Raw genomic sequence first — 18,519 nt, 5'->3', positions numbered from 1 at the left:
AAAACTTTTATTCTTTAACCCTCTGGGGTGCAGGGTATAATTGGCTGTTTTTGTACTACTTTTGGTTTTACCTTCATAATTGACCTTAAAAAACTGTTTACTTTGCCTTTTTTGGTGTCATTTCTTTTCAGCACAACCTCATCTGTGTGACTTTACAGTTTTTCTTTCATTCTGACATATTGTATTAACACAATGAACCTAAATTCACATAAAAACATAAAATCGAAACAGAAAAAATAAATGTTTGTTTTTTACTGTGAAAACCAGGAAAAATGCAGGAAATGCTTCAACTATTTACAAAACAATAAGATGGCACATAAATTATTTGTGCCACTCAAATAAATAATTCCTGTTCAAAACAAGACAGTGGACACAAGCTTCACCCACAGGAGTGTCAGTCCTGTTGTCCACCTGTAGGCAATGTTGGCACCTTTGTCTGCCTTTGGTGGCTTTTTGACCAGAATGTCCTCAGCAGCCAACCCACATGGGTTGGACACCAACCCATGTGTGGTTGATGTTTTTGATTGGTTTAGGTCATGTGTTTTTCCACCAGTTATAAAGGGGAAGCCTTTTTCACTTCCCTTTCCTGCATCCTGATGGAGCTGGCTCAAGCTCAACAACAAAATGAGACTCCTGTTTGATGCATATTTCAGCGAATATGAGCATCAAAAATTATTATAATATTCAAGAAAAAGCTGTCTGTTTATTATTATTAGTCATGATTCAAGTTATACAATGTCTATCAACAGAATTTAAAAACTGGTATATATATATTGAAGCCTGTACTTTCAGCACACATTCAAACGAAGATTCAAACTACTGTAGATTGGATTAATTCAGTCATGTGACTTTGACATGGAGATGCGTCAGATAACTCCAGAAGGTTAAAATATATATACATCATTTCTGTGATTCTCTGGGACCAGTAGAAAACCTTTTTCAGACAATGGGTACTCTGTGTATGTGGGCCAAATTGGACAAACTCTAATTTGTCTTTTAAAGTCATTAAATTATTCTTTTTTTTTTGTCTGCAGTGTCACTGTACTTCTCATATCAACCCCATTTTGTGTCCAAAGGTTTAGAATGCTCCTCCACAGGACAAAGGCGAAAAACAGTACAGTACAGTTGCATACTTACGAAACCGTTGATGGAACACACACTCATCAATTCGCTCAGATATTTTATATTCAAGCGCAACAAGCAACAGAGAGCACAGAGTAGTAGTGATGGTCTTGTTTAACTGTTGAGACTTTATTTTGAGCCCCCAGCCAACTGCTTCACCAAAAGCTTCTTTATGTCACGCTTCAATTGGAGACTAGTGACATTTACTGGTCAAAAAATGTTTTAACTCACTTGCTAAGGTGCTGAAACTAGAAACTACAAAAACAACACTGTCATAAACATGTAACAGAAAGCAATATTACAGTTGCTCATTACTATGTTGCAGATAGATCATATATGCTAGACAGATAGACGGAATGTATTGTTTAGTATTAATTGACAATGTACTAATTTAATTCCAATATTCTGAAATTTTTAATTTAACGTCACACCACTGGCACTCAATCTCTGATTCACCTTGTCTTTTTACTCAACAGTGTAGGACAAGTTCTTTTATGGCAGAACAAGTGAGATATAGAATGTAGAACAACAGTGCATGAAAATGTTAGTTTGCAGAATCAAATAATTTCAACATAAACCTTCCAAAACCATCACTGCGTACTGCACAAACAGGTCATCAACTCTTCGACTCATCACGGACTGTTTACTGGGGAATTGAACGCGAACCACTGAATGAATCATTTATGAAGTTGCCATTTATTTTTAATTTCATAAATAATAATGAATCATAAAAAAGAAGTCATACTATGGTAGAAGAATGCAGGGTTGAAGAGAAGCACGGACAGACGACCAAAACACTTTGTACATAAACTGTTCTGTGCATGAGAACATAGAGCATCAGTCAATGTCCAAGAATAGGATGAAAAACCAGGTGGTCTTTTCCAAAAGACAGACACGGATTGACAGACCAACACCAAGGTTCTAAGAAAGGCTTTAATCAGGTCGTATTGATCGTTCCCTTTTTTTCTGGGCAAATCAGCAACTACTGGTGAGGGCTGAGGATTTTTGCTCAATGTTCATTCCTCCTGTAAGCAGGGCATCTTATTTCTCCTTTTCCAGCACCTTCACGACAAAATATCCCATTTATATCTCATTTATATTCATACCATCCTTAAGCTAGTGGCAGTTTGAGGGTGCAGATATATGAGCTTTCCCATACATGAAATATGAAGTCCCTCAACAAAAATCATATGTATCCAGAGAGTATCACGCATATCTTGAAAATTCTGCCAGTTTTAAAAAAGCCATCCAAAGCCAACTGTGTGACTGATTACAGCATCAACTACAAGCTGATCCATCATCTGCCTGCAGGGTTGTTGGGTTTTCTGAGAAACTGACTGCTTCACGTCTACAAAAAAAACAAATACACGACAAATGTCAAAATCTTTAAGACAAAATATGACAGACATAACAGGTAGACACAATTTTATGAAAAAGTACCTTCTCTGCTGTCTACCTAATGCAAAATTGTGAACAAACAGTAAATAAGTGAGCTTATAGTCATAAAAAAAGAAAAGGTACACCAACCTGTTTATTAGTCATCCAAAAGGCAACTCATGGGGAGCCATCCCCTAGCAGAAAGAGCGCCCCCCTCCAGACATAAAATAACACCTCACAATGTGGTCACATGTCCATGTCCCAAGTTTGTCTTTGATACATCAAAGCATTGCTGAGATATGACCTCACGTCAAACAGGTCTTAGAACTGTGAAACATGGTCTGAAAATCATTTGTGCCCATTTTTATTAAGAATGTATAAAATTTATGGCATGTTGAAGATGTCATTTCTTTCATTTTTTTTTCTTTTTTTTTAGATTTTTTTGCAGAGAATCCAGTATGGCAGAAATTAAAAACATAAGATGAATTAAACTGGACTTGATACAAGGACCCAAACAGCACCTGATTTTTGAAAATCAGACATATGGTTTAAACGTTGCATGCATAAACACACATCTAAAAGTGCCCCTTTTGGTTGTGCTACAGCACTAGATGTATACAGATGAAACTTGGTGACATTAATTTACAAAACTGTTGCAAGTAAGTGTACTACATTTCACAAGTTTTTACCATACGGTTATAATGTTGACATGAAACACGACTGTCTGACGTCTGACTGTCTCACATCACCCGTCTCGAGCCTATTGGCCAGCACAGTATAAATAAATTGTAAGTTGAATCAAGGGTTTTTTAATTAATAATTTGAATATATTAAAATTCATTACATCAGGCTGGTATACTAGCTTTGTTCATTCTTGGTATGGTATCCATTTTAATCATCAATCACAAAAAAAATTATGCTCAAAAAATTGTCTGTTGGCCGACGTTAGATCCTTTTACAGTACATCCTTTTAAAAGTCTATAAGCACATTTTTTGAGGTAGAAACTCAGGGTGAAAGCAGACAAAGCAACTGACAGCTGCTTACTTATGTTGTAAACACAATAACCTAATTGACATCATTTACAGAACAAAGAGACTCAAGAGAATAGGTTTGTTCAGAGAAGAACAAATAACCTCCAAACTGGGATTTAAGAAAAAATAAATATTCAGGAACTGGCAAATGAGCAACAAACATTCTAAAATGAATATACAAAAATACCAATTACACAAATCTACTAGATATTTTTTAAAGCTAAATAATTTCTGTATTTTAATAATGGATAATTCCAGATATTTAATTAATCAGATTCATGTAGGACTGATAAAAACACTATTCTAATGCTAACAAGACAATCAAGATTCAGTTTAACAAAATTTATTTAGAAAGAAAAACATGTATAAAGTTGCAGATGAACAGATGTTTAATAAACAATTTAAAAAACAGATGATGCATATTAAGGAAACATGTTAGTGTTACAGGTAGCGTTATGATCCTTCCCTTGTTCTGCTGCCGTTGAAGCAGTTGTCTCATTTTTGAAAATACCAAAATAAATAGGGTTTGCTGTTCTACAACTTCACCTCCATTTAAAAAAAAAAGAAAAAAATCATGTCTACATTTGATGCTTTAAAACTTGGCTGATAATTGATAATTGAAGTCATAACTAAATTATTCATTATTAAATGCCATGCGTGTCATTGCTGTGGCAGACAAATGGCTAGTAAATGGACAGTTGGTGTCAGCAACCAACTGGTTTGTTGTTGTAGACCAACAAACAGACAGGCAGACATGCCCGTGTCCCCAAAGACTGATGTTTGCCATATTTGATCAAGCATGGGCAATTCTGAAAGTCACCCTCCATATGTCTGCCAAGTTGATCCCAACGGCCTCAACCCCAACAACTCATCTTTCATAAATCTGACCTCACCTGGGTAGTTCCAGAACATGCGTGCCACGTTTAGTTTTAACTGGAGTGAAAAATGTAAATGTTGATATTTGAACCCAATCACCTTGACTCCAAAGATTTAGTTTTGGCAAATTTGACCATTGAACCCAATCACCTTGACTCAAATGATTTAGTTTTGGCAAATTTGACCATTGAACCCAATCACATTGACTCCAATGATTTAGTTTTTGGCAAAATTGACCACTGAACCCAATCACCTAGACTCCAATGATTTAGTTTTTGGCAAAATTGACCACTGAACCCAATCACCTAGACTCCAATGATTTAGTTTTTGGCAAATGTGACCACTGAACCCAATCACCTAGACTCCAATGATTTAATTTTGGCAAAATTGACCACTGAACCCAATCACCTAGACTCCAATGATTTAGTTTTGGCAAATGTGACCACTGAACCCAATCACCTTGACTCCAATGATTTAGTTTTGTCAAATTTGACCATTGAACCCAATCACCTTGACTCCAAAGATTTAGTTTTGGCAAATTTGACCATTGAACCCAATCACCTAGACTCCAATGATTTCGTTTTGTCAAATTTGACCATGCCTGTGCAATTCCACAATCTACCTCCATGTGTTCATGACGTAGGGTGGAAATCAGAGTAAAAACAAAAAAATAAACTTTAAAATAAAACTTTTGACCGTTGATCCCAATTACCTTGACCGCAATGACTGAACTTTGGTAAATTTGAACAAACCTAGGCACTTGTAAAAACATATTTTTGTCAAGTCTGGTGCAAATCAGAATGAAAACATTTTGACCAGTGCCAAAACAAACCCTATAAGGGCAGTTCTGGGATTGCCCATCAACTACATAAAGTATTAAGTTTGAAAATTGGTCAAAGGAAGATTGGGGAAACAAACAGGTAATTACAGTATGATGTTACTGTCATTTATAAATGAAACCATCTTGGAAATCAGAGAGGGTTGCATAGAATATGGGCTCCTAAGCTCAGGCTGCTGTGAAGGAAAACTTTTAGAGAAAAAACTTGCCACAGTATGAGGTGTCCTTACACTTTTCACTGTTCCGTGCAAAGAGAAAAACAGTATTTCCAATAAAAAGATGACTTAACTGTCAGAACACATTCAGCTAAAGTTAATTCAATGTCACAGACATACCAAAAAAAATTTAGTCTTTCAACTTCACAGTCCTGGAACCCTTCCACTTGCCACAACAGATGGCTGATGATGACAAGGACGAAAAAGGCAGTTTTGGGTGTATGTGCGCCTTATCATTACGCCTCCCCAGAGGTGAGCCCGGCAGTCAGTGCAACAACAGGATCTCCCCAGTAAACCTCTTTCAAGCATGACCGGACATCATGTAGTAAGTGGTGCCAAAGCCCCGGGGACGTGCCACCGAGCGCACACGCTGGAGGATAGCAGCTCTTTATCTGCATGCGTCTGTGCATCACACATTCTGTGTTGCACTTGCCGGTGCAACTCTCGGCGGGATGCTGACAAAATGACAGATGAGTCTGACTGCACTGAGAATCATTACCGTGCTCCCACGCAACAGTGACGATCTGACGCAACACAACGTCTCAGGGATTGCCTTGTTCCATTTTTCAAGCCCCCAACAGACCAGCGACCGGTCCAAACTCATCACCACTCATATCAATCATTTCATTATTTGGGCATGGACCATTGGATTGATAGTATTGTAACACACGGGTCTTCCCTCGAGGGGGACTGGAAAGCACCCATGATGCTATTTTTGTGAACTGTTCCTTTGTTGTGTGTTTTACCCACCCCCAACCAACCCCTCACTTTTTCTAGAAATTCATATCTGCAAAATAATTTATCTTTGGGGAGCTGAACTTAACTTTCTGCAGTTTTTGCTGACATCAGCTGAGAGTGCAAATGGCTTTATCCTACATTTGCAGTTGAACGCTGAGTGTCCACAAAACCAACCTGCAGGTCATCAGAGCACCAGTAAAAAAAAAAAAAAAAAAAAAAAAAAAAAACTACTGCACGAGCATCATCAGTGGAACCAAATTAACTGCTCCAACACGCATCACACCGTGATCACATTAGAGTCAGGTAACAATCAGAATCAAAGTCATTTATCAAACAAAACTTAACGGATAAATCGAAAATTATCATTTGTTTTGGACTGTTGTCGTTATCATGATGTGTGTGACAGTGGCCAGCAGGTGGTGCTGTGCACTGAGCAAATTAGAAAAACTTTGAATGAAGGTTGAAAAATGAATTAGGTTTGAGGTAGAGGTGGGCAATTCCGGGAATTTTGGTATTGATCCGATACCAAGTAAATACAGGCCCAGTATCGCAGATATCGATACCGATACTTTTTCATATTTAAGCTTCATAGATCCAAAGGATCCAAAAGACCTAGGATAGAATTTCGCCAAACATTGTACGTGACAACAAAATACTTTATTATCACAATCAACATTTTTGTTTAAAAAAAACATCACTCAACACAACTTAAAATCTCCTGAGGTAGAGGGCTGACAAACCACAATACAAGGGTGCGCTGCTCCGTGTTGTGTGACACAGCGTAGCGCTGCTCTTACAGACAGAGAGTAGACTTGTGCGCAGCAGCCAGTGCATGCGGGAGACAAAAAAGCTTGAGTATCGATCTTTTTACACGAGGATCCTTCAATATCAATACCAGCGTTGGTATCGATATTAGGATCGATCCGCCCACCTCTAGTTTGAGGCATTCATGTCCACCTAGCAGGTTTAGGAAGATCAACAAGAAGCAAAGTGTGTAATATTTATTTTGCCACCATATTCCATTAAAAAAAAACCTTTTCTTATCCTATAGGATAAGGACAATAAGAGAGCCACTCATTTTATTGCTATCCTGACTCCTCCCATGTCAGCGGGTTTGGTGATGAGGCGACTTCGCTGACTGCCAGCACTTATGGTTCAAAAAACTCGGAATGACATGAAAAAATAAATAATTTACACTTTAGAAAGAAAAATAGGACTTATCCAACATTTTTTTAAATTTGTCTGGGAAAATTGTTAATGTTGACGGTTGCATATATGTGCAAAAACAACCGTAGCACGACTGTAGTACAAATTTAGCACAACCTTGGCACTTCTGCAAAGCCTTGTGGTGACATCACAGCATGTTCAACATTTATAGGTTCCACAGGAATATGCAAGTATCTTCCCTTGCAATGGAAGAAAAGGAATTTGTAAACACCTTGAAAATCTCATCACGATTAAAACAAGACCACGACCTGGTCATTCATCATGAGGTCTTCCAAAAGAACTGAAATACAATGTTTCTGTTTTGTAAAAGTGTCAAAATTATCTGAGAAAGACTGGATTATTTTTGTCATTTTTCTGACAGTTTAAAATGCTGTTTGGAAATACCTCATCTTGGGCTCATGTGTTAATCAACACTGTGATTAAAGATTTCGGTTGGGCACAAGACGACTTTCAGATTTCAAAGCGGACCCTGGCATTCTTAAGTTTTGGAAAGGCTGCTCAAAGGATGTCCAAGGTATGGACAAGGTTTCAAACCATGACCTTCTGGGATGCACATCCTCAAAGTGAGAAGGGGGCTGAAGCCGATGCATCCTCCCAGTGACTCTCACCGATTTGCATATGTGAAGAAGCACCTTTACAGAAGAAGGTTTAATGATGATGAAGTCAATGAGACTCCAAAAGGAAAGCGTGAAAGCCAGACTTCCGATTTCACCTGCTGCGCATTTCAAAGAGGCTCACATTAAAGAAACAGACTAAAAAAAACCTTTTTGTCCATTTTATTTCTAGCTTGGGAGGTTCTGGGACTTAAACTCAGGTGTGACTTATATGCCCCAAAAAAAAAAAAAAAAAAAAAAATCACACCTTTGTTATTTATAATAAGAAATATACTAAGTATTTATACAGGACTTTCCCAAGAATCAAAGCACTAAACAAAATTAACTAATAACAAAAGAATAAATGCTAAAACTAAAAATTAAATACAACCATGCATAAAAAACCCAACTTAAAGAACTGATAACACATAAACAAAGGCGACTTATACGCCTGTGTGACATACAGTATATGGGTTTTTCCTCTTCAAGAGGCACTTTTTTAAACAGGTGCGACTTATACGCTTGGAAATACGGGAATCATTTGTATAGTTTGTCTCTATGAAGAACTTCATCATCTTACATGTCTAACAGTCCTATCCCGATTTTGACTTTGGGCTTTTGCTGACTTCCAATCTGAATTCAATATGTCTGTAGGATTGTAATTAAGCCCGATGCTCTCGTGCGCACTAATCAGTGTTTAATAGAGATCCCAATTACGTCCTGTGGGGTAAGGATAATTGCTGGTGGCAATCTAATCTAATCTTCACCACAGAGACTCGTTAAGGACTTAATATTGTGTGTTTGTGTGTGTGTCTGGAATGGGATTGAACCCGAAGGTTTCATGCATCGTAAAAATACTTTTTAACTGCTAAAAGGATTAAATGCTGACGTGCATTTTCATGATTCATGAGCACCATAACAGACGAAGATGTGATGAACTGTGCATCAGGATACGAGGGTTTAATTTAGAGAAAAGGTGGCGATACACACAAAATATCCCCAGAGATATGAAAAACACTTAAACAGGTGCGATATAAATGGAAGAGTGAACTGCTGCCAAAGACAGTGTGTGTATTATTCAAGAGGCGGCTCTCCAGAAATGTTTTTAAGTCAGCCTGAGAGGTGTGAAGCATGGGAAAGGTGAGAAAAACTCATTTTCCCACCTGCAAACAATGTTACCTGGTGAACAAAATGGGCACAAGGAGGAGTTTGACATCTGATTAGTGAAGTGGGAACAAGTTTGTCTTCAGATAAATGACAAACAGCTTTAATTTATAAGCTGTTAACTTTTTAAAACCTTTACTTATCACACAGCAATGTGATTCTACTCACACAGCCAGAGGAGATCTTCCAAACACATATTAGCAACGACTATGGTGCTGGTTATTTACATAGTTAATTATTGTTTAAAAAAATGAGAAAAAAAAACCCTCAATCTCACATTCTTAATACAATAAACACAACATCACATATTGAGCAAAACATCGAAGATTGTCAAGATTTTTTAAACAAACACAACCAGTTTAATCCATTTAGTTTAAATACATTTCAAAACCAACCCATGTCCAAATGAAACTGGTTTCTAATTTGTATTAGGGCATTTAAAAGCAGCTTTAACCAGTCTACTCTTCATGTATAATAGAACTCAAACTAATTACTGTATTTTCTTGAGTATAAGTCACACCTGTCAAAAAATGTCTCTTAAAGAAGAAAAAAAAAAAAAACATGTTGCAGTGGAGTATAAGTCTCACTATTTTCTGTGTTAAACGCTTTTTAATTTCAGAATTTTGTGCTTCATGTTGCTGTACTTTTTATTACTGGCATTTATTCATTTAATATTAGACTTTATTTTGTTCAGTGCTTTGATTCTTGGGAAAGTTCTATAAAAATAGTCATGATCATTACTATTAGCAATAACAAACTTGTGAATTTTCGGTATATAAGTTGCACCATTTTCTGTGTTACAAGCTTTTTAATTTGTGATTTTTCTGCACTGTTTTACTGCACTTTTTATTACTGGCATTTATTCATTTATTATTACAGTTTATTTTGTTCAGTGCTTTGATTCTTGGGAAAGTTCTATAAAAAAATAGTCATTATAATTACTATTACTAATAACAAACTTGTGAATTTTCAGTATACAAGTTGCACCAGAGTATAAGTCGCACCATTTTCTGCGTTACGAGCTTTTTAATTTGTGATTTTTGTGCACTGTTTTACTGTACTTTTTATTACTGGCATTTATTCATTTATTATTACAGTTTATTTTGTTCAGTGCTTTGATTCTTGGGAAAGTTCTATAAAAATAGACATTATAATTACTATTACTAATAAACTTGTGAATTTTCAGTATATAAACTGCAAAGGAGTATAAGTCACAGGGCCTCCCAAACAAGTAAAAAAAAAACAAAACAAAACAAACAAAAAAATGTGACTCATACTCCAGAAAATATGGTACATAAAATTGGTTTTACACTGGGTTCAAAATTATATCACAAATAAACCATCATGCAACTTCAAAGAGTTTAAAGCAAATTGCATTGTAAAGCTCTAAACATTCCAAAGCTCCACACAACCCAGCAGAAAGAATTTTCCACAAATTCAGCCATGGAGGAAAAAGAGCGTGAGGGAGAGAGTCAAATGAGGTACACAGTGAATGGATTCCGTAAGAGAGAGAGTGTTTCCACACAGAAATTTACAATCTGAAATAACCTTATTTTCTGATTGTTAAACAGTGGCTATGTTTGAAAACTCAAATAAACAGTCTCCACAACCCTGCAGAAAGGATTTTGTATGAATGTAGCTGCATCTCACTCCATCTCTCTCAACATATGTGTGATTGAAAATCAAAGGTGTTGTTAAATTTAGAAACATGACATATATAACGTGACTTCCTGCATAAAAAACATGCAACCATTAGAACATCGCAAAAAAAAAGTCTGCTTCATTAACGTATACATCAGCTATGAAAAACAACATGCCGCTCGCTTTAAACAACCGATTTAGCTAAGAGAAGCAGCGCAAACAGAAAATATCAATCACCAAAGGACCTAAATATTTCATGGGGAAAAAAAGCAGCACATTAGTTTGATATGGGCTTGGATGAATTTTGAATAAATCCCTTGCGTGATGCTGAATCTCGCACCCGCTCTCTCACACACAGGCTAAGACTTTTATCCAAAGCCTCTTACAGGAATTTGGTGATTTTTCACCCCAAAAATCAAAGCCTACAGATTCTCCTCCCGCTCTCGGTCTCACACAGCCAGACAGCCAGTGCCATTAGCCGTGAGGATCAAAGGAGGCCAGAGACGAGTGTTTGCAACATAAAAGCCTCAGATTTACAGCAGCGGCCGGAGAAGCAGAAACTTCATCAGATGCACTTTTTACACCAACAATTTTCTTGTGTCAGTGTACCTGTTTTGGGTTCTGTTGCAGTTTTTCTAGATGTAAAAGCTTCTAAAGCAAATATTTTAGGCAGCACAACCTTTGTTTTACGTGCACACCACCATGCACGTGTCAGCTATCCGTTGCACTTGCATGTTTTACACCTCAAGTAAAACCCTGAGGGGACCCTCTGCTGCCTTAAATGGTCTTTTTTTAAATCGCAATCATCTTGAAAAATTTATGGGGGGCTTACCCATGAGCCCCCCAACTCTGCTTAATTGCTACTCTTCCACTGAAATTTCCTGTTGGAGCTCTATCTACAACCCCTGGCAAAAATTATGGAATCACCGGCCTCGGAGGATGTTCATTCACTTGTTTAATTTTGTACAAAAAAAGCAGATCACAGACATGACACAAAACTAAAGTCATTTCAAATGGCAACTTTCTGGCTTTAAGAAACACTATAAGAAATCAGGAAAAAAAAATTGTGGCAGTCAGTGATCTGCTTTTTTTCTACAAAATTAAACAACTGAATGAACATCCTCCGAGGCCAGTGATTCCATAATTATTGCCAGGGGTTGTATACAGAAAGGGCAACAGCTATGTTGGCTCCCGTTGTATTTCCAATTTGAAATTTTTGCAAACAGCATCTGTTGGCTTTGCAGTTTCATAAATGCAATGCGATTTTCCCACAGTGCACTGATTTTTTGGCAGGTAAATCAGTGTGCAACAGTTTCCGGTAAAGACCATAGCAATGGTGGATACGGTGCCTGTTTTTTGAGTGAGTCACCAAATATAACTGTTCTGAAAAGAAGCAAATCGTTTCATAGAGGTATAGTTTTTATGCTGCTCCATTGTGCAGCAATGAAGGATACGGCGTTTGGGATAAAGAGATCCTACTACAGATTCCCACACAAAGAAACACAAAAATTAAACAATGCAAACAGTTCTTTGCAGATCTCCAAATTTCGCATTTGAGATGTTGCACTATTTTTAAAATGTGAACCCACTGGATATTTGGAGCGTCAAGTTTTCAAAAATGTGTTTTATTAGTAAAAAAGTATAAGTAAATAATTAGGCTTCCTGTTGTGTTGTCCAATATGGAATTTCAAGACTTTTTTTTTGGCACAGTCCAGGGTATCAACACAGATAAAGCTGGTATTGTCTGGTATTGTATTGTCTCAGTCAAAATTCTGGCATTGCGGCAACTCAATGTCACAGTGGAATAAATTTTCACAGTCAACACATGTCATAATAGTGGAGCAGATAACTGTAACAATTGTTCATTTCTGGAAACAAGCACCAAAATTTGTGCACATACACCTTAGACATTACTCTTTTGTAAAAGCACATTAGTCACCTAAATTTTCAACAGGCAGCCAGGTAGGGGACAATTGAAGAATTACACAGGGGTCAAAATTTTAAAATGCTCCAATAATGTTGAAAACTATACTACATTATTTGTCTGATCATGAAGATTCCAAAAAGGTATAGTTTGGACTATCTATGACTGAATGTTATGGAGTTATGGGGTAAAAACAGCAAGAATGGTGATAAAGGTCAATTTCAGTTTATACAGGGATCAAAAGTTAAAGTTGCTCCAATTTTGGTAAAAAGTTGTGCAAATTGGTTGCATTGATGGGATTAACAAATTGAGTAGTTTTGACTGTGTTGAATGCTTGGTCTGTAAGGGAAAGGTCAAATAATGTTGACATCCATTGGATTCTATGGCATGTGACATACGTTACCCCGTAATATGACAACTAAGCATGACACATGGTGCAAACTATTCCTTTTTAAAACCCTATTAACACAACCAATAATTTGCATCAAGTTTTACAATAATTGGAGCAACTTTAACTTCTGACTCCTGTACAAACTGAAACTGACCTTTGTCACCATTCTTCCTGTTTTTACCCCATAACATTCGGTCATAGATAGTCCAAACTATACATTTTTTGGAATAGTTTTGATCAGACACATAATGTGGTATAGCTTTCAATCAATCAATCAATTTTTTTATATAGCGCCAAATCACAACAAACAGTTGCCCCAAGGCACTTTATATTGTAAGGCAGGCCATACAATAATTATGTAAAACCCCAACGGTCAAAACGACCCCCTGTGAGCAAGCACTTGGCTACAGTGGGAAGGAAAAACTCCCTTTTAACAGGAAGAAACCTCCAGCAGAACCAGGCTCAGGGAGGGGCAGTCTTCTGCTGGGACTGGTTGGGGCTGAGGGAGAGAAGCAGGAAAAAGACATGCTGTGGAGGGGAGCAGAGATCAATCACTAATGATTAAATGCAGAGTGGTGCATACAGAGCAAAAAGAGAAAGAAACAATGCATCATGGGAACCCCCCAGCAGTCTACGTCTATAGCAGCATAACTAAGGGATGGTTCAGGGTCACCTGATCCAGCCCTAACTATAAGCTTTAGCAAAAAGGAAAGTTTTAAGCCTAATCTTAAAAGTAGAGAGAGTGTCTGTCTCCCTGATCTGAATTGGGAGCTGGTTCCACAGGAGAGGAGCCTGAAAGCTGAAGGCTCTGCCTCCCATTCTACTCTTACAAACCCTAGGAACTACAAGTAAGCCTGCAGTCTGAGAGCGAAGCGCTCTATTGGGGTGATATGGTACTACGAGGTCCCTAAGATAAGATGGGACCTGATTATTCAAAACCTTATAAGTAAGAAGAAGAATTTTAAATTCTATTCTAGAATTAACAGGAAGCCAATGAAGAGAGGCCAATATGGGTGAGTGAGATATGCTCTCTCCTTCTAGTCCCCGTCAGTACTCTAGCTGCAGCATTTTGAATTAACTGAAGGCTTTTTAGGGAACTTTTAGGACAACCTGATAATAATGAATTACAATAGTCCAGCCTAGAGGAAATAAATGCATGAATTAGTTTTTCAGCATCACTCTGAGACAAGACCTTTCTGATTTTAGAGATATTGCGTAAATGCAAAAAAGCAGTCCTACATATTTGTTTAATATGCGCTTTGAATGACATATCCTGATCAAAAATGACTCCAAGATTTCTCACAGTATTACTAGAGCTCAGGGTAATGCCATCCAGAGTAAGGATCTGGTTAGACACCATGTTTCTAAGATTTGTGGGGCCAAGTACAATAACTTCAGTTTTATCTGAGTTTAAAAGCAGGAAATTAGAGGTCATCCATGTCTTTATGTCTGTAAGACAATCCTGCAGTTTAGCTAATTGGTGTGTGTCCTCTGGCTTCATGGATAGATAAAGCTGGGTATCATCTGCATAACAATGAAAATTTAAGCAATACCATCTAATAATACTGCCTAAGGGAAGCATGTATAAAGTGAATAAAATTGGTCCTAGCACAGAACCTTGTGGAACTCCATAATTAACTTTAGTCTGTGAAGAAGATTCCCCATTTACATGAACAAATTGTAATCTATTAGACAAATATGATTCAAACCACCGCAGCGCAGTGCCTTTAATACCTAGCTTTCAATATGATTGGAACATTTTTTTAATTTTGACCCCTATTTGGCCCCCGATTGAAAATTCAAATGGCTTACGTTATTTGTCTAAAATATGAGATATACTTTATTGATCTCACAGTGGAGAAATTATGTTTACACTCCAGTTACCTCAGACAACAATTAGTCCACAATTGTTACTTGTTTACCGTAATAATGGCACGCATCAGAATTAAAGACAGCACATACACATTAGACATTGTTTATGTGCACTAAATTTGAAGAAGTCCATTTTCCGAATTGAGGCAAGTTGGTGAAGGTCCACAGCAACCCTGAGTCGCGCCACCGTCAGCATGGGGGGGGCGGGGGGACGGGGACCTGCTGCAGCTAAAACTGCGCCGCCCCAACAGAAGGGAAGGGATGACATGAGCAGAAGCCATAGTGTGTGTGTGTGTGTGTGTTTTGTGGAGCATGCTTCAGTCCTGTGAAACAGTTTATTGTCTTTATGAGTTGAGATAAGAGATATGTTCACCAAGGCCGAAGACATTCCTCTGGAGGAAAACAGCAGGGCAATTTGTCCTTCAGGCTGATAAGCCTGCCGTGTTGTGGTTTGAGCAGTGAAAAACACTTTTTACAGCTTCACTTGAACAACCAAATCTCTATCCGGTTGTTAAGTGTGATGTAATGCATCATGTGATTTTCAACTTCCGGCTCCAAACAAAACAGGCACACTGTCATTAACACTGAAAACTGCACTGAGACGCTTTGATCAGGCTGCACTTAAACCGTTGCACATGGACAACAGCATTAACATCGCAACATAAAACTCTTTGTATATTGTGCCTAAAACTCTCCTGGATATATTAACTGGGTTTTTAGACATTGTTACTGCGTTTTTTTTATGTAAAACTGTCAGATGCTCAGGTTGTTTCTCTGTTATTTTCAATGGGAGTTGCTGCGAGCTGCGATCGCTTCCTGTTCATGTTGTTCGGGGAGAAAGTGAAGTTTGCACTTTAACGTCCTGTTTATTTTAATAATTTTTTTTATTAACAAACAGACATCTATATTTTACCTGTGCATAATAAAATATGTAAAGTAAAAGAAAAAAAAGTTTTATTAAGTGTTCTGACCATAGAACCAGAAGAATGCGGTTAACGGAGGTGGAGGCGGAGAAGGGAGGGACTGAGGTTTGCGCACAATGTAAACACAAACTAAACTTAAGCTGTAAATCCTTAAGAGGATCAAACAGACCTAACTTTAATTGTACACTTGGAGGTCTTTGGACCCGGAAACAGATTTATCACTTGATGCATTACATCAGCACTTAACAACCAGATTATGAATTAAGAATTTTCCCAATTATGAATTAAGAATATTCCCCGGCCTCCAAAATCTTCATCTTCATCTGCAAGGTGCGCATCTGCTCCAAGATGTCATCCAATTTGCGTCTGAGTTCAAGAGTCATCGCAGTCTGAGAATGCACTGCCTTGCCCAACTCGTTAATCATGACGGACACGCAAGGGGCCGTGGTTCTTTATGCCGCCGTCTTGCCAATTTTCTGGTAGATCAGGGCAGCACATAAGCCAGAAAGTACCAGCCCTGCTACCATAAGACCAAAAATGACTAAATCATCGACGTCCTCAACAGAGAAAGGCGCAAAGCATGCAACACGCCAAGACCCCCAGGAGTCGAGAACATAGCCCGCAGGATACGTTCCATCTGGGTAGGTAGGATCCCCCGGTCCTGACCTTCTTGTAGAAAATATGGTGTCAATAGCGTTCAGAGACCAGCTGATCAATTCCATGGTTAATCCAATAGTAGTCCAATAGATCCAGTATCCAATATAATTTGAGGAATTCACAGTCTGGTGAAGTAGGGACTAGAAGGTTAAAGCAGAGAGCAGAGATAAGGGATAGTGGAGGAGATGCGACCGCCCTCGTCCGAGTTCCAAGCTGTACTATACCAAAAGGTATAAAATATATACCAAAAGGTATACACAGTAAAATTTTGGTGCTTGTAACCAGATGTGAACAATTCCTCTGCAAATATTCTGTTATCTGCTGCACTATAACTTCATGTGCATCCCGGAGGAATTCGCGTTTTCTGACCGCCGCAAACACAACACGCCCCCTTCAAAGCAAAACATAAAAAACAACACATCTAAAACACAATTAAAAGCTTCCAACAACCAGGAAAACACCACAAAAACTTTATTTTCTTCACCGCTTCTCCTTTACAGCACAGAGCTGATGAGATAAAAAACAAAAAAAAACGTCGGCGATTCTTTGGAGAGAAAGAGAGAGAAAAGAAGTAAAGTTAGCCTCACCTTGTTTGACACTCTTGAGGCGGACGGGGTCTTTGCAGTGTTTGACCACGGCGTGGACGTCCCTGGTGGTCAGTCCGGCCACGGGGGTGTCGTTGACTTCCAGCAGGAGTTCTCCGTGGCAGAGTTTCCCGCTGGCCGGGAAAAATTCACCGATGAGCGGGAAGAGTCCGTTCTCCGCGCCGCCGGTCAGCTCGAGCCCCAGCAGCTCCCCGTCCGCGGTCCGGCGGAGGACGCTGTCCCGGACTTTGCTGGTCCAGTGGTTCTTCCTCTTCTTCAGGCTTCTGGACATGGCTCACGGGCGGCGGACAAAGCGCATGAGTGCGGCCGCGGAAGAAGTGAGTAGTTTTGGCGTAAAAATAAAAACATTTAAAAAAAAAAAAAAATGTCGCGAGCCGTCAGACAGAACCAGAGTCGGAGTCCATGTCGGCGCGCGCGCGCACACACACGCGGGCTCGCGCGCACAGCAGCTGGATCATCAGCGCGTCTCTGCTGTGAGGCTCGTGAGGCGTTCACGAACCTGACAAGAGTGTAGGACATGAAACACACCTCGAAAAGTGAGTCAGGCTAATAGGAGAAGAGAGACAGAAAACCAAACCTTAGCAGGGTTTGCACATATTTATTTATTTGTTTGTTTATGGCGTTATTTATTTGCCCTTTGCATACTGATTTTATGCTGGTGGTCTTTAGTTGCTTCTCTTGATTCCTGTTTTTATTTTCCAAGTGTATATTTTGCCGGATACGGCAAACACGCACCTGGGTGATTCTTTAACTACGGGCACTATTGGCCTTGTAAATGTAATTTCCACCACACCATTGCCTTACAATATAAAGCTGTTTGTTGTGATTTGGCGCTATATACATGTGCTCTGATGTCACTGTTTATCTCCATAGAAACTACCCAAAAAATCTTTCATACAAACTGTTTAAAGGGACATTAGTGTTGTGGTGGAAATTACGGCAATAGTGTGGGACAACTACATTTTGTTTAAAAAATCACAACAGTTGTATGACATTGAATACCCCAATTATGTTTTGATTATTTTACTGATATTTTATTCAGAGATATTTTAAAACATTAGAAAAAACGTTTCTTTACCATTCATTTTTATCATTGAAGATCAAAAGTCTGGGTGTGGGACAAGCACAAAACGGCAATATTTGCATATAATGATGCTGAAAAAAGGTGAAAAAGTCGTCATAGACTACTAGAACAAATTTCTTAACACACTTTCATTGTAAAGATAAAAGTGTGAAATTTCCCCTTTTTTCTGTTTTTCATACAATATGATCAAAGGACATAATAAGTGCCGTAGTCTAAGAATCACCCACCTAGCGATATTTG

The 18,519-nt window shown here is 38.3% G+C and overlaps 1 protein-coding gene across 1 annotated transcript in view; it reads right to left on the bottom strand.

Annotated features, from left to right (window-relative positions):
- LOC117504400 (membrane-associated guanylate kinase, WW and PDZ domain-containing protein 2-like) overlaps positions 1 to 17,691 on the bottom strand; it is a 105,605-nt gene extending 87,914 nt beyond the window's left edge. The window contains exon 1 of the mRNA XM_034163871.1: positions 17,178 to 17,691. Within this exon, the coding sequence (XP_034019762.1) occupies positions 17,178 to 17,466 (289 nt within the window). The 5' untranslated portion in view covers positions 17,467 to 17,691. The remainder of the gene's footprint in view (positions 1 to 17,177) is intronic.
- Between the last annotated feature and the right edge of the window lie 828 nt (positions 17,692 to 18,519).

Source organism: Thalassophryne amazonica, chromosome 22 (genome assembly GCF_902500255.1).
Source record: "Thalassophryne amazonica chromosome 22, fThaAma1.1, whole genome shotgun sequence".
Taxonomy (NCBI): domain Eukaryota; kingdom Metazoa; phylum Chordata; class Actinopteri; order Batrachoidiformes; family Batrachoididae; genus Thalassophryne; species Thalassophryne amazonica.
This window is presented reverse-complemented; position numbering and strand designations above follow the sequence as displayed.